Raw genomic sequence first — 13,597 nt, forward strand, 5'->3', positions numbered from 1 at the left:
TGTGCTCGTATGAACGAATGCCCACGTACACCAGGCAGATCGCGCACCCAACAACCTCTGACGGACGCCATCCATCACGCCGCGAATCACACGAAGCGCGCCTAGTGGCTTTGAGGCCGTCACCATTGCCCAGTTCAGAGAAAATGCGAAGCGCACCAGAAATGGCGACGCGGAAGGGGAAGCCGTTGACGACCACCAAGGATCAAGTTTGACTCTTCGATCATTCATATCGTTTCCTTCATCCATCCTCCAAAAAGAAAAGGGAATTAGTAAGATCAAAAGCTGTACGGTAGTCAGAGTTGGATTGATCTGGGCGCGTCACTTCCACTCCTGGGCGTCGCAGTGCGAGCACCCTTCCAGCGCGACGTCGTCGATCTGCACGCCGGTGTCGTAGACCCGGCCGGCGGCCCACCGCCGCGGGATGACCTCCCGGTCGGCCCACACCCACTTCCCGTCGTACCCGCCGGTGACCACCATCCGGAGCTGCAGCGGCCCCGCCGGCGCCTGCTCCGTGCTCCAAGCCGGCCCGCCGCGCTCCCGCGTCATGGCCCTCCACCCCGACCCTGACCCGGCCGTGGCGACGTCCACGGCCACAATGTCCGTCTGCCCGCCCTGGTACAGGAACCTGAGCGCCAGTCCGCCCGGCGCCGCGCGGGCCTCGGCGCGCACGGACAGGTTGCGGTCGCGCGCGTACTCGCACGGCACCCGCCTGTACTCCACGTCCACGGCGTCCCGCTCCCTGAGCCGCCGCGCGGCGCCGGAGCCGGCGCCGCCCCGGGCCATGGCCGCGTACGCCGCGCCCCCGAGCACGAGGTCGGCGGTGTGGTTCGTGCCGGTGGCGCGCGCCTGGTCCGTCACGACCACCGTGGTGCCCGCGGCGCTGCAGAGCTTGGAGTCAGTGCACCGGACCTGGTAGCACGCGCCGCAGCCGACGCCGGCCCTGTAGAGCGCGGGGCCCGCGGCGGCGAGGAGGCCGCCGTTGAAGGACGACGCCAGGGAGCCGTACCCGCAAGAACCGGCTGCACACGAACGAACGCGCAATTCAGCAAAGCACAAACAAAATTGTGTAATTAACCGTGGCGAAAAGCAGAGCCAGGGGGTGCCGATCGATCCGCGCACGTACCTTTGTCGAGCGCGGGGGAGGAGGCGCGGTACGCCGCCTTGGACCGGCGCACGCAGCTGTCGCAAGCCGACGCCGGAGACAGGCCGGCGAAGAAGAAGAAGAAGACGAGGATCAACAAACGCTTGATCAAGGCCGCCATGGATGGATCGATCGAGCTTGAAGACGCGCGCGCGTTACTAGCGAAGGTGTCTGCTTTGGCGAACGAAACTGAACAGAGGATTCTTGCGAGTAGGAGCACAAGGCTGGAGGTGGGATTTATACCCGAGACGCGGCACGCACGCAGCTTGGGCGGTTACGGTTTAGGACTACGGCGCAGGTGCATGAAGAATACTTGGTGCCCTGCCGACTGCCTCGGAAGAAGACGGCCGTGGTCTGCTACCTGGGACGCAGCGGAATGTGTTGGGGCTTGCGAGGAAGCTGCATGCGCTCGTGGCGTCGCTGGAGTGGAGGAGAAGCACGATAAAGGCCACCGACCCTGGCTGGCTGGATTTACGCGTACGTGCCGCGCTGTGGGCGCGCCAGCAAGCGGTACTTGAATGACTAGGATAATAATCTCCACGTCGTCAGAGCAAGTACAATAAGGTACACTCAGCTGGCTATAAGGAATAAAATATTATATATTTGCTTAGTTGGAGGAGAGAGATTAGGAGAGAGAAGAGAAGTGGGCTACTATCTAATAGCCAGCTCTACACGTGTTCCTAGGCACTATGTGAGACTAAAAGGTGGGCCATGTATTGTTAAAGTACTACACTTTTATAGCTTACTATTGTACATGCTAGCTATAAGTTGACTATAGATGATGTGGCAAATTGTTATAGCCCACTGCCGGCTATACTATTGTTCATGCTCTCATATATCTATCATCCCACAACCACAATCCGGCACGTGTAAAAGTTGTGCTCCCTTTGTCCCATAAAGAATACCCACTGTATGAACATAATTAAATTTTAACAATTTTAAGATAGATTTTACGAATGGATGAAGCAGTATAAAGGATTGAGCTCTTCTATATGAGGAAGAGAAAGGAGGAGGAGCTAAGAGCATCTCCAGTCGCGTCCCCCAAACCGTCCCCCAAACCGCGCCGGATCGAGCGTTTGGGGGACGTGTTTTGTTCGTGCCGCGTTTGGGGGACGTCGCTCCCCAGCCGCGTCCCCCAAACGCCGCCCCTAATCAGAAATTCAAATAGATGCATTCAAAAGAGATCGTTCCCGCCGGTTCGTCGCGATCGGAGTAGCGGCGATCGATCAAAGTACTCGGGCGCGCGATCATATTACGGACCGGTGGTGCATGCAAATTAGAAGAAGGGGTTGGTCGACGGCGTCGTGTCCCGAGTCGACGCAGGCCCGTCGAGCACGACGACCTCGTCGCGATCCGCCTCGTTCCTGTGCATGGTGCGTCCGCTCCGTCGCCGACGCGGAGGCCGACGCAGGTGTAGCGGTAGAAGACGCGTCGGCCTGCTCTTGCTGCGGCTGCCGCCGCCGCCGATGCCGATGCCGCTGCCGGGGCCGCCGCGTCCGCCGCCGCCATTTTGGCTTCGATGTCGTCGAGGATCTGGCCTTTGAAGAAGTTGTGCGCCGCTCGCGTCCGGGGAGACATTCCCTCTGTCGACGTTCTCGGCGGGGACATGTCGTCCCTGCGTTTCTTGAGCTCCAGCTTCTCCTCTTGCCTCTTGAGCAGCTCGGCCCACCTTTGGTCGGCCTTCTTGTCGCGGGAGATAAAGGTCGAGGAGACGTCGGCGAGGCATTTCGTGATCGACGCCTGCGTCTTCTCGGACGACGCAGCGTCGGCCAAGGCGGCCTTGGCAGCCTTGTTGCCGTAGGACGCCCTGCCGACGTTGCCGGCCGGCGCGTCCGGATCAATGGCGTCCTTCCCCTTGGACAACGACAGGCGCGTCAACTTCCATTTCTCATTCATTTTGAGCTTGCCATAGCAATGCGTCGGCGCGAAAGACTTGTGACCATCCGAGTACTTGGCGTACAATTCCATAGCCCGATCAAACTAACCAAAGGAAGCGAGTCATTTCATCGAACACAATGTGGGCGCTACGGATTATGGAAGAAACAGTCGTACCAGTTGGCCGACGTCGGCGCCGCTGTCGCCTCTGGTCTCTAAGTCGTGATGGTACCCATGGAAGGAGTTCACCGACGCCCTGGATGATGGCCCATCGCGTCGACATTGCCTTCCGGCTCCTCTTCATTGGCACTTTCCGGTAGTCGCCGTTGATCGGCTTGCGCTCATCGAACTCGGCCTTGATCCTCGCCCAATACTTCCCGCCTTTTTGGTTGGCGCCGATGATGGAGTCATGGCTCACCGTCGCCCACGACTCGCACAGACAAAGATCTTCCAGAACCGTCCACTTCGGGCCTCGTGTGCCCGACGCCTTCTTCTTCTTCTTCTTCGTCCTCCGGCCGTCCGCGTCTACCTCCACGAGATCATCGTCACCGGCACCCTCGTCGTCCTCTTCCTCGCCGCCCTCTTCCTCGCCGCCCTCTTCGTCCTCAACGTCGTCCTCCTCGTCGTCCTCCACCCCGTCCTCTTCCTCGTCGTCCTCCTCCTCAACCCCGTCGTCCTCCTCGGCGACCGGCGCTCGTCGTATTCGAGCGGACCCCTGCGGACGGTGAAAGGGCCGCCGTCCGGACCGGGTCCCGGCTCGCGTTGCTCGTACGCCGGGGAGTAGAGGTTGTTGGGGTTGAAGCCGCCGTGCGGCAGCGCATCCTGGTAGTGCGGCGACAAGTTAGGCGTCACGCACCGGGAGTGGCGGAGGGGCCGTCGTTGTAGAAGGCGGCTTGCGACGGAGAGAAGACTCCCGAACGTACACCGGCACGTTCGTACTATATGGGCTCGCGTTGGTGGCGGCGATACACCCGGCGATTATGCGGCGGGTGGCGCGCGCGCCGCGAGCCTTCTTCTCCGGCTCCGCCGCCCTCCGTCCTTTCCGCTCCGCCGTCGATAGCTTCCGGCGCAGGCAATCTTGCTGCCATTCATCTTCGGTCATGCCTTCGAGCTTCTTCTTCGCAGCCGGCGCCTTCCGCGGCTTCGCGAACGGCGCTTTCGCCCCTATCGTCGCATTGCCCGGCGGCTTCTTGGCCGCTTTCTTCGCCATCTTTTTGGGGGCTGTCGGCGGCGCCATGGAATGGGGAGAGGGTAGCGGCGGCGGGTGCACGGCGGGAGGGAGAAAGAAATCGGCGGGATAGGAGAAATGAATCGGCGGCAGGATATGTTTTGGGAGGCCTGTGCGCGGCGGTATAGGCGCGATTTGGCGGGAGCGGCGGGATTTGGCGGGAGTGTGAGACGAATTTTCCCGTGCCGGCGACGGGTCGGGCCCGCGTCGCTTGGCCTCGCTTTCGTTGTGTCCGGCGTCCCCGGTGCGTCCCCGTGGGACGGGGACGGGCTCGGGCGCCGGACACCGTATCGGGGCGCGCCGGACAAAAAAGGGCTTTGGGGGACGCGGCTGGAACGCTTTTTTTGTCCGGCGCGCCCCAAATCGCTTTGGGGGACGGTTTGGGGGACGCGACTGGAGATGCTCTAAACCGTGGTGACAAGGATTTGATTCGGGAGGATAAGGACACAAGTGGCGGCTATGTTTGCACGGTGTGGAGGGAGACGAGATTACGACCGACTGAAAAGTATTTCGGGCTTATCACGAACGACGGCTGGCTCCGGGCCGCACAATCGCTGCCGTTGTTGCGCCGCCGCGCGCGAGAGGCGTTCCCGATAGTGCTGAATTGCTACTGCTTTTCTTTCGGTGTTTGCATGGTGCCTTTGTAATTTGTCGTTCGTCGCAACTTGGATTCGGTCCGTTTTCATGGTTTGTTGGTCTGGTTTTAGGTTAGTTTCTTTGGTTTATGGTTATTATTATTTGTGATGGTTGTTGCTCTGCTATGCTGGTTCTTAATTAGGGTCTTAACACGACGACTTCTTGTTTATCTACTATAACAAGCTTTACTATGATAAGATTCGCCCGGCTTCAATAATGATGGGACGAGGACGGCAACATGCCTTCGGCTCACGTAGTGTATGTAGTCGTTACTAGGTGGTCCCAAGACCCAGTGACGGAGCCACGTTTAGGCAGTGTAGTCAATTGGCTACACTGATTTATGGCAATATGCTCTGAATGTATGCAAAAAAATAATGAAAAATTCGTACAAATATATGTATTTGACTACACAGTTTTAAACTGACTACACAGCCTCGTTGTCCTGGCTCCGCCACTGCCAAGACCTACTTGTAGTTTTTTCCGTCTCGGATCTCCCATCATCCCAAAGATTCGAACCACCATTGCTAGTCCTCAGATCTCGGCTTCTATGATATTTTTCATCTCTGACTTCACCGTGAAATGCAAAAGACATGTTCCATGATGACAACAGATAGCAGAGCTTCGTGGCACTTCCTCCTCAAACCAAACGGTCAAAAAAAAAATATTGATGTGCACGACCGAATCCCATCCGAGCCAGCAAATTCCAGGGTGTCGCGCCACTGCCTTGAGCGGGCGAACTCCATCCCGCACAGACACCTACCAAGGGGATGCTACCACCACCGCATGACCAGGGTGCCGCCCCATCCACCGTGCGCAGAAGACCATCAGCGTCGTCCCTAGCCGCCACTGACGATCCCTCGCACTATGTAGCCCCGATACCTTTGGAACCAGGCCCGCCGCCACATTGGTCCGCGCTGGCGGCAGCGGTGACAGGGGAGGCCACCGGAGCCTAGGTTGTTTGGCGGCGCTAGGGTTTCGCCCCAGTGCCGCTCAAGGTTTATCCTAGGATAATACCATTGTGCATGCCATAAGGAGAATTTTTTAATTTGTTTGAGTAAAAAATTGCATTTGCTTACACAAACATGCTCTGATTGTTGGATGTCCCATTGTTTATTGATTTGATTTGATTCGCTTCGATCCTGATCCGGACGCGTCCTGAGCCTCGCGTCCATCGGCTAGATGAGTTTTGGATAACTCATAGAAGGAGGACCTTCTAAGTTGCACGTACGCAAAACGATTGATCCGGTTCGATCAACTAGCACTTGGTAGGCCACGGTGCGAAAGGTATGTGCTAACCAAACTAGGGTCGGCATAGACACCTGGGTTGACGAAAGAAAACAAATGATCCTGTCGTTTTAGCGAGCAAACGGTTGCTATTTCGTAATAGTACTTCCAATGCATTAAGTTCAATTGTTTCAAGACTACCCACAGTGAAAGTATCATATGTAGTATAATGCATCTTATGCATGCAAAAATGTGATGTGGCAGTGCAATTAAAGATGAGAGAGATGATTGTAGTATCATAGGTAGATACCGTATCATAGCACGTAGTTAGTACTAGAAAATTTAATGTCAAATACATCTTGTACATAGATTTGCATTGAGATTCTACAAATCAATTAATATAAGAAGATTATGATACTAGTACATAATACCATGCATTGTGGATATAGTAACATGTAGTAGTATCATACACATTATACTTTTATATGATACTATGCATTATGACTTGTCTAACGGTCCTGATATCCGGCCAGTTCCAAAGGACCGATAGCTCCATTGATTATCGGAGGTAGAAGTACATAGTAGGACTACGGCTCTTTAGAAACAGGAAAATACAAACAAATACTTGCATTTTGCACAAATGATCTCAAAAAAAAATTATTAAAAAAAGCAATCAAGGCCACATCTTTCTTCACTAGGAATCTGCATCACAATAGAGTTAATCTCAATGTCGTCGATGATACCACTTGGTGCGGTGATGCGAGAGCCTGCTACACCTAGGGCCGGCCCATAGGGTGGGGCAGAGGGGCGCTCGCCCCTGGCCCTCAACAGTTAGTACCCTAGTCCAAGATTTGTTTGCACACTTACTACATTTATATTCATACTCTTTAGGTACTAGAGTTTGAAATAATTCTAGAAAATATAGAAGGTTGAAGTTGTAGCTTAACGTGCCTATACTCCGACTCCTTCTCAAATGTGCAGAACAACACCGACCCTCATAATTTTTTTTCTCTGATTATTTATATTTCTCGCAAACAATACACATATATACAAGTAGAAATAAATAGTTTCAAAGTCTTGACCAATATTCTGAAGACCATGGATCTGTAAATATTAGTTTGTTATTGCATTACCTAAATATTTATCTTTCTGAATAATAATATATTTTTAAGTTTTTGTGCGTGTGACCAAGTGGTGAAGCTTGACTGAGATAGTTAAGGGGCCTAGAACACCAATCATGCTCAAACTTTGAGTAAGATACATAAATTTAGCATAAATAGATATCTTTAAGGAATCTTTCAGAGTAGGGGGGCCATTTCCCCCTCCCCTAGAAAAGCTTTGCCACTATGTACAAGGGGCCCTTTGTGTTGTTTTGCCCTATGGCCCCCGAAATCTATGGACCGGCCCTGGCTACACCGGAGCCATGGGGCCTCCACAAGGGAAAACTAGCCTTGAGGTTGAAGACGACGATCGGATGCCGGCTAGAAACAACCATCGCTGATGCTAGAGGAGGGAGTGGCCGCCCTTCAGCCACGAAGATCGGGCGCGAAACAAAGACGTGAGGAAACTCCCGAGAGAAACACTACTTCTACCTTGTTGCAGATCGTCCCTTCAGCCGCCTTTTACACCCGAGTTCCATCCTTCCTCATTTCCATGTCGAGCCGAAAGAGAGAATCTTGAGCCTCGACTGCTATCGTCTCCTAATCCACGGCTGCCCTTAGTGGAGTAGCTCGCCTTGGGGAAACTCTCCGCCATCTTCCACCATGGAAGCTTGACGAAGAGATCCAAAGACCGATGACCGGCCAGGCACACGCCACATCACAAGTATCGACCTTATCTAGAAATGTTTTTTTAGCATCGTTATATTAGTGTATTTCATGGCTATGCGTTTCCTCTTTAGTAAAAAAACAAATAAACACATTTTTTGTTTCTTTGCCTAAATGAATCCCCCTCCCCACCGCCTCAATAAAAGAAAAGTTCCCCCATTTCGTATTAGTTGTCGCAGATATTGATGGTGGTGCAATAGAGGAGGGAACGGATGTTGGGGAAAAGAATGAGAAAGATAAGAAGAGACATAAGAGGGCTGATGGTACTTCTACCTCTAGCGCATCTATTGGATCGGCGGCATCCCTCGAGGATGACCGCCCGACCCAATGAATTGCCTCGGATGGAACTGTCGTGGCTGTGGTAATGCCGCGACAGTTCATGACTTGGGAGTTCTTCAAAGAACACACCAAGTGAAAATTATTTTTCTGTCTGAGACTAGACAGAGCTGCAGTCGTATGAAGCGGCTCCGGGGACGCCTTGGTCTTAGAGGCTTTACTGGTGTTGATAGCGATGGATTGAGTGGTGGGCTTGCCCTCTTCTGGCACGAGAGCATATATGTTGAAGTGAAAGAACAAAATGATCGGTTTATTGATGTGTGGATGCGAACAGCTCCTAGCGAACCACTATTCCATGCAACTTTTGTTTATGGGGAGCCCAGGACAGAAAATAGACACATGATGTGGACAAAACTAGCTACACTCAAAGCTACGTCGTCATTACCATGGGTTTTATTTGGGGACTTCAATGAGGCGCTATGGTCTTATGAACATTTCTCTGCATGTGCTCGTGGTGAAGCACAAATGGCTGCATTCCGTGACTGCCTTCAAGTCTGTGGGTTGCATGATCTAGGATTTACCGGCCTACCGTTCACTTACGACAACCGTAGGGCTGGTCGGAATAATGTGCGGGTACGATTGGACCGTGCACTCGCCGCCGATGCATGGCGAGATATCTATGCCGACTCTGCTGTGACTCATCTCACGTCACCTTGCTCGGACCACTGTCCCATCCTGCTACAGCTAGAAAAGGAGATTCGGGTACAAAGAAGCTCTCGATGCATGCAGTATGAAATTTTTTGGGAAAGGGACTTGGCGCTGAAGGAAGTTATTGACCATGCATGGAAGGATCAGGGACATATGGCTGATTTGGGCAGTGTTAATCAAGGATTGGCTGCGGTAATGGAGAAGCTGCAGAGTTGGGGCAAATATAAGTTTGGGAATATAACTCGTGAGTTGGCTCGCCTGCGCGACAAATTATCAAAACTGCTTGCTGATGGTGCACCCCAAGAGGAAATTAGGGCCACCAATGATGTTATGAATGAAATCTTATACAAGGAGGAGATGATCTGGCTTCAACGCTCTCGGATTAATTGGCTAAAAGAAGGAGACCGAAATACCAAATTCTTTCACCATAAAGCCGTGTGGCGTGCTCGCAAGAATAAAATTGCTAAACTTCGCGATGAAAATGGAGTGATCAAGACGGTCCCTACTGATATGCAGCGGATGGCAGTGTCTTATTTTAAATCCTTGTATTCTCGGGATCCATCTCTTGTTCATGGGAGTATTACTGAGTTGTTACAAGAACAAATCACGGATGTAATGAATGAACAATTATGCAGAGAATTTTCAGAGAAGGAGATCTCGGATGCACTTTTCCAAATTGGACCCATTAAGGCGCCGGAGCCGGATGGATTTCCCGCCCATTTTTATCAAAGGAATTGGGAACTTCTCAAACCAGATATTATTGTTGCTCGTGAAGAAATTCTTTGCTACAGGACATATGCCTGAAGGTGTAAATGACACTTCCATTGTTCTAATACCAAAGGTGGATAACCCAATTGATCTAAAGGAATATCGCCCTATTGGTCTTTGCAATGTTCTGTATAAAATTGTCTCTAAGTGCCTAGTAAATCGACTTCGCCCCCTGCTTGGTGAAGTCATCTCGGAGAATCAAAGTGCTTTTGTGCCTGGACGCATGATCACTGACAATGCCCTCTTGGCATTTGAATGTCTGCATTATATGGAACATGGTACTTCTGTAAATTCAGATTTTTGTGCTTACAAATTGGATTTGTCCAAAGCTTATGACAGGGTGGACTGGTCTTTTCTGGAGAATACGATGCATAAGATGGGGTTTTCTCACCGGTGGGTGCAATGGATTATGGCTTGCGTGACCACGGTGAGGTATTCAGTTAAATTTAATGGAACCCTATTGGAAGCTTTTTCTCCAACACGAGGCCTTCGACAGGGAGACCCTCTATCTCCCTTCCTGTTTCTTTTTGTGGCGGATGGTCTATCAGCATTATTGCAAAAAGAGGTACAAAGAGGCGGAATCTCCCCATCAAAGTCTGTCGCAATGCCCCGGGATTTCTCATCTATTGTTTGCGGATGATACTATGCTATTTTTCAGAGCTAATGATGCACAAGCACATCATGTGAAACATGTCCTAGATGTTTATGCGGCTGGTACTTGGACAGTTGATTAACCCCTCTAAATGCTCAATAATATTTAGTGCTTCATGTTCGGAGGAGGCTCAAGGTGCGGTGCGCCAAATCCTTGGCGTGGAGCAACAAACTTTTGAGGCCAAATATCTAGGTTTACCCACTCCGGAGGGTCGGATGCACAAAGGAAAATTCGAGAGCACGCAAGCGAAGCTCAGTAAGCGGCTAATTGAATGGGGTGATAGCTTATTAGCGCAAAGTGCAAGAGAAGTGCTGATCAAAGCCATTGCACAAGCTATTCCAGCCTACGTCATGGGTGTCTTTAAGCTACCAATGTCGGTTTGCGATGACCTTACTCGTTTGATTCGCAATTACTGGTGGGGTTCTGATCATGGAAAGAGGAAAACTCACTGGATAGGATGGCACAAGCTCCTTCGCTCTAAACAGCAAGGAGGCATGGGATTCCGCGATATGCGCCTTTTCAATCAGGCTCTACTTGCTCGCCAGGCCTGGCGACTCGTGGCCTTCCCTGACAGTCTTTGTGCGCGAGTTCTACGAGCACGATACTACCCCAGTGGGAATTTAGTGGACACTGTTTTCACTGGGAATCCATCCTCAACGTGGACAGCTATTTCCTATGGTCTCGACTTGTTAAAGAAAGGACTGGTGTGGCGGGTCGGTAACGGCCGCAGTATTCGGATTTGGAGAGATCCCTGGTTACCGCGTGAATCATACATGAAGGTGTTGACGCCGCGAAGGAAAAATCGCCTTCGGCGGGTCAGCGAGTTGCTCGATGCTCAAGGCAACTGGAATGAAGCTCTTGTACGGGAGACCTTTTATCAAGTGGATTCAGATATTATCATGAAAATTAAACCTTCTCAGCGGCTTGGGGATGACATACTTGCTTGGCAGCCAGAAAAGTCAGGACACTTCTGTAAGGGTATTTTACCCTTATCCATTATTTTGGTAACAATGACACCGTGCTAGTGTATTTGGACTAATACATGACTACTAGATGATTCCCAGGTATTAGCCAAAGAGGTATAAAGGTGTATCAATGGAACAAAAAGGCTAAAAGAGACCCCCATTTCAACAACAATCAAAAAGGGGTTACAAGAGAAATCCGGTCACCAGCCCGGTCCAACCGGACCAGCAACCGGCCAGTCCGGCGTACAGGCCGGTCGACCGGTCGGAAACCGGGCTCGACAGGAGGACCAGCAGGTCCGGTCTGTGGCCCGGTCGGCCGGGCTCTCGACCGGCGGGTCCGGCGCTCCGTCCGGTCGACCGGTCGGAAACCGGGCACCAACCGGGCACCAACCGGAGAAGAGCCAGAACGACGCAAGAGGTGCTCCGGTCACCAGTCCGGTCTGACCGGCCTCTGGACCGGGCTGTCCGGTCTGTGGTCCGGTCTGACCGGGTTTGTCGGGAAGAATGCTGAGGTGGCAAGTGGCAACGGCCGGATTTTGAAGAACACTATAAATAGCCCTTCTCCTACCTCTAGACAGTTAGGCAACATACTATAAACTGTTCTTGAGCTCTCTCTCTCTTACTCCATTGCTAGAAACACCAAAAGCCTCAGATCTCCCTCCTCCTCCACCCAAACTCAAATCCCTCCGGGGAATCACTAGAGGAGGACCCGATCTACCGTTCTACCAAGCCAAATCTCATTCCCCCTTGTATTCATTGAGAAGCTTGCTTCCTAGGGTTCCTTGGAAACCCTAGGTGGGCAAGAGGAGTCCGGAAGCATCCGGGCTGTGGATTTGCTCCGGGCAAGATTGTGAAGGTTTGGAGGCTACCTCAAAGTCTACCACAAGTGAGTGAGCTATTCCTTCGTGGGATAGGCTCCGGAGAATAGGGTGAGCCTTCGTGGCGCGGGGAATCCTTCGTGGGACCTCCACTCCTCCAAACGTGACGTACCTTGTTGCAAAGCAAGGGAACACGGGAATACATCCTCGTCTCCGCGTGCTATCGGTTATCTCTAACCGAACTCCTTACTTGTGATTTAACCGCTCTGTGAGAGCCTTCGTGCTTGAGTTAGTTGTATCCTCATATAGGTTGCTTCACCTAGTTTGCATTAGGCTCATCTTTATATTCCGCAAAGCCTAATATTGCAAAGAAAGAATTAAAATTTGTAGAAACCTATTCACCCCCCCTCTAGGTTTACCATCTCTATACTTTCAATTGGTATCGAGCCTGGACTCTTATTAAGGGCTTCACCGCCTTAAGAGTGAGATGGATAAACTCTTCGAGGGTCTAGATGAAGACTCTAACCTTTCGGTTAAAGAGATGAAATCTAGATTCTTGGCATATGATGCCGAGAAGAAGAAAAAGGAGGATGAGCTACAAAACCAAATGACGAAATGACTGCCATGCTTAAGAACCTAACCGCGGGTGGAACTCTTAGTGGGGCTTCGGCTTCTAAAGAATCCTTCCATGAGGTTGACCATAGCTATCCCAAAAACACTTCACCCATGCCTCATATAAACCATAGTGGGACCGTTCCCCATTACGATGGAACTCACTTTCCTCATTGGAAATCTGCTATGGAATCTCATATTCGCAAGTGCGAGTGTGGAGCTATGGGAGCTCATTGTTCATGGATATCGGGAGCCACAAGATCCTACTCGGTTGTCCTCCACCGAGTTCTACAACCGTCAACTCAATGCATCCGCACGTGACAAGATTAGAAGTGGCATCAACCGCAAGCTTCTAGATCAAGTTGATGACATTGTCTCCGCTAAAGAGTTGTGGGATCGGATCGTAGTACTCCAAGAGGGAACCGATTTGATCCAATCATCTCTCTATGAGACCGCAAAGCAAGAGGCCTACCGAGTTCATGATTCGAGATGGAGAATCCGTATTCGATGCCTATGCTAGGCTTGGTGCTCGAAAGTAAGGATCAAGGGTCTTGGTGCTTGAGAAGTACAATGACGGATTCGAGATGAACGAAGCCTTCATAAAATCCAAGGTCATTGCTATGATTGCCGTCAAACAAGAAGACACCAACCTTGGGCTCAACTTGCAAATCATGACCAAGAGTGCCGATCTCAACTCCGATGATCTAGTCTCCTATGTGGCCGCCAATGAAAACATGGCCAAAGCCGGAAAGAGGCTCAAGGCAATGAACCGTGTTGATGAAGCTTCACACAACCATGAAGCGTCACACAACCTTGCTCTCAAAGCTAGAGCCGACCATGAAAGCAAAGAAGACCTTGAAATTGAAGA

At 51.6% G+C, this 13,597-nt stretch overlaps 1 protein-coding gene across 1 annotated transcript; it reads right to left on the reverse strand.

Annotated features, from left to right (window-relative positions):
- Nucleotides 1–281: 281 nt before the first annotated feature.
- On the reverse strand, nt 282–1,262 carry LOC124647695 (expansin-like A2). Its single transcript, XM_047187594.1, has 2 exons — nt 1,124–1,262; nt 282–1,019 (listed from the first exon to the last, which is right to left on the reverse strand). The coding sequence occupies exons 1-2, from the start codon at nt 1,260–1,262 to the stop codon at nt 319–321; spliced, it is 840 nt and encodes a 279-aa protein (XP_047043550.1). The 3' UTR covers nt 282–318.
- Nucleotides 1,263–13,597: the final 12,335 nt, after the last annotated feature.

The sequence above is a fragment of the Lolium rigidum genome, chromosome 4, assembly GCF_022539505.1.
Source record: "Lolium rigidum isolate FL_2022 chromosome 4, APGP_CSIRO_Lrig_0.1, whole genome shotgun sequence".
NCBI classification, from domain to species: Eukaryota; Viridiplantae; Streptophyta; class Magnoliopsida; order Poales; family Poaceae; genus Lolium; species Lolium rigidum.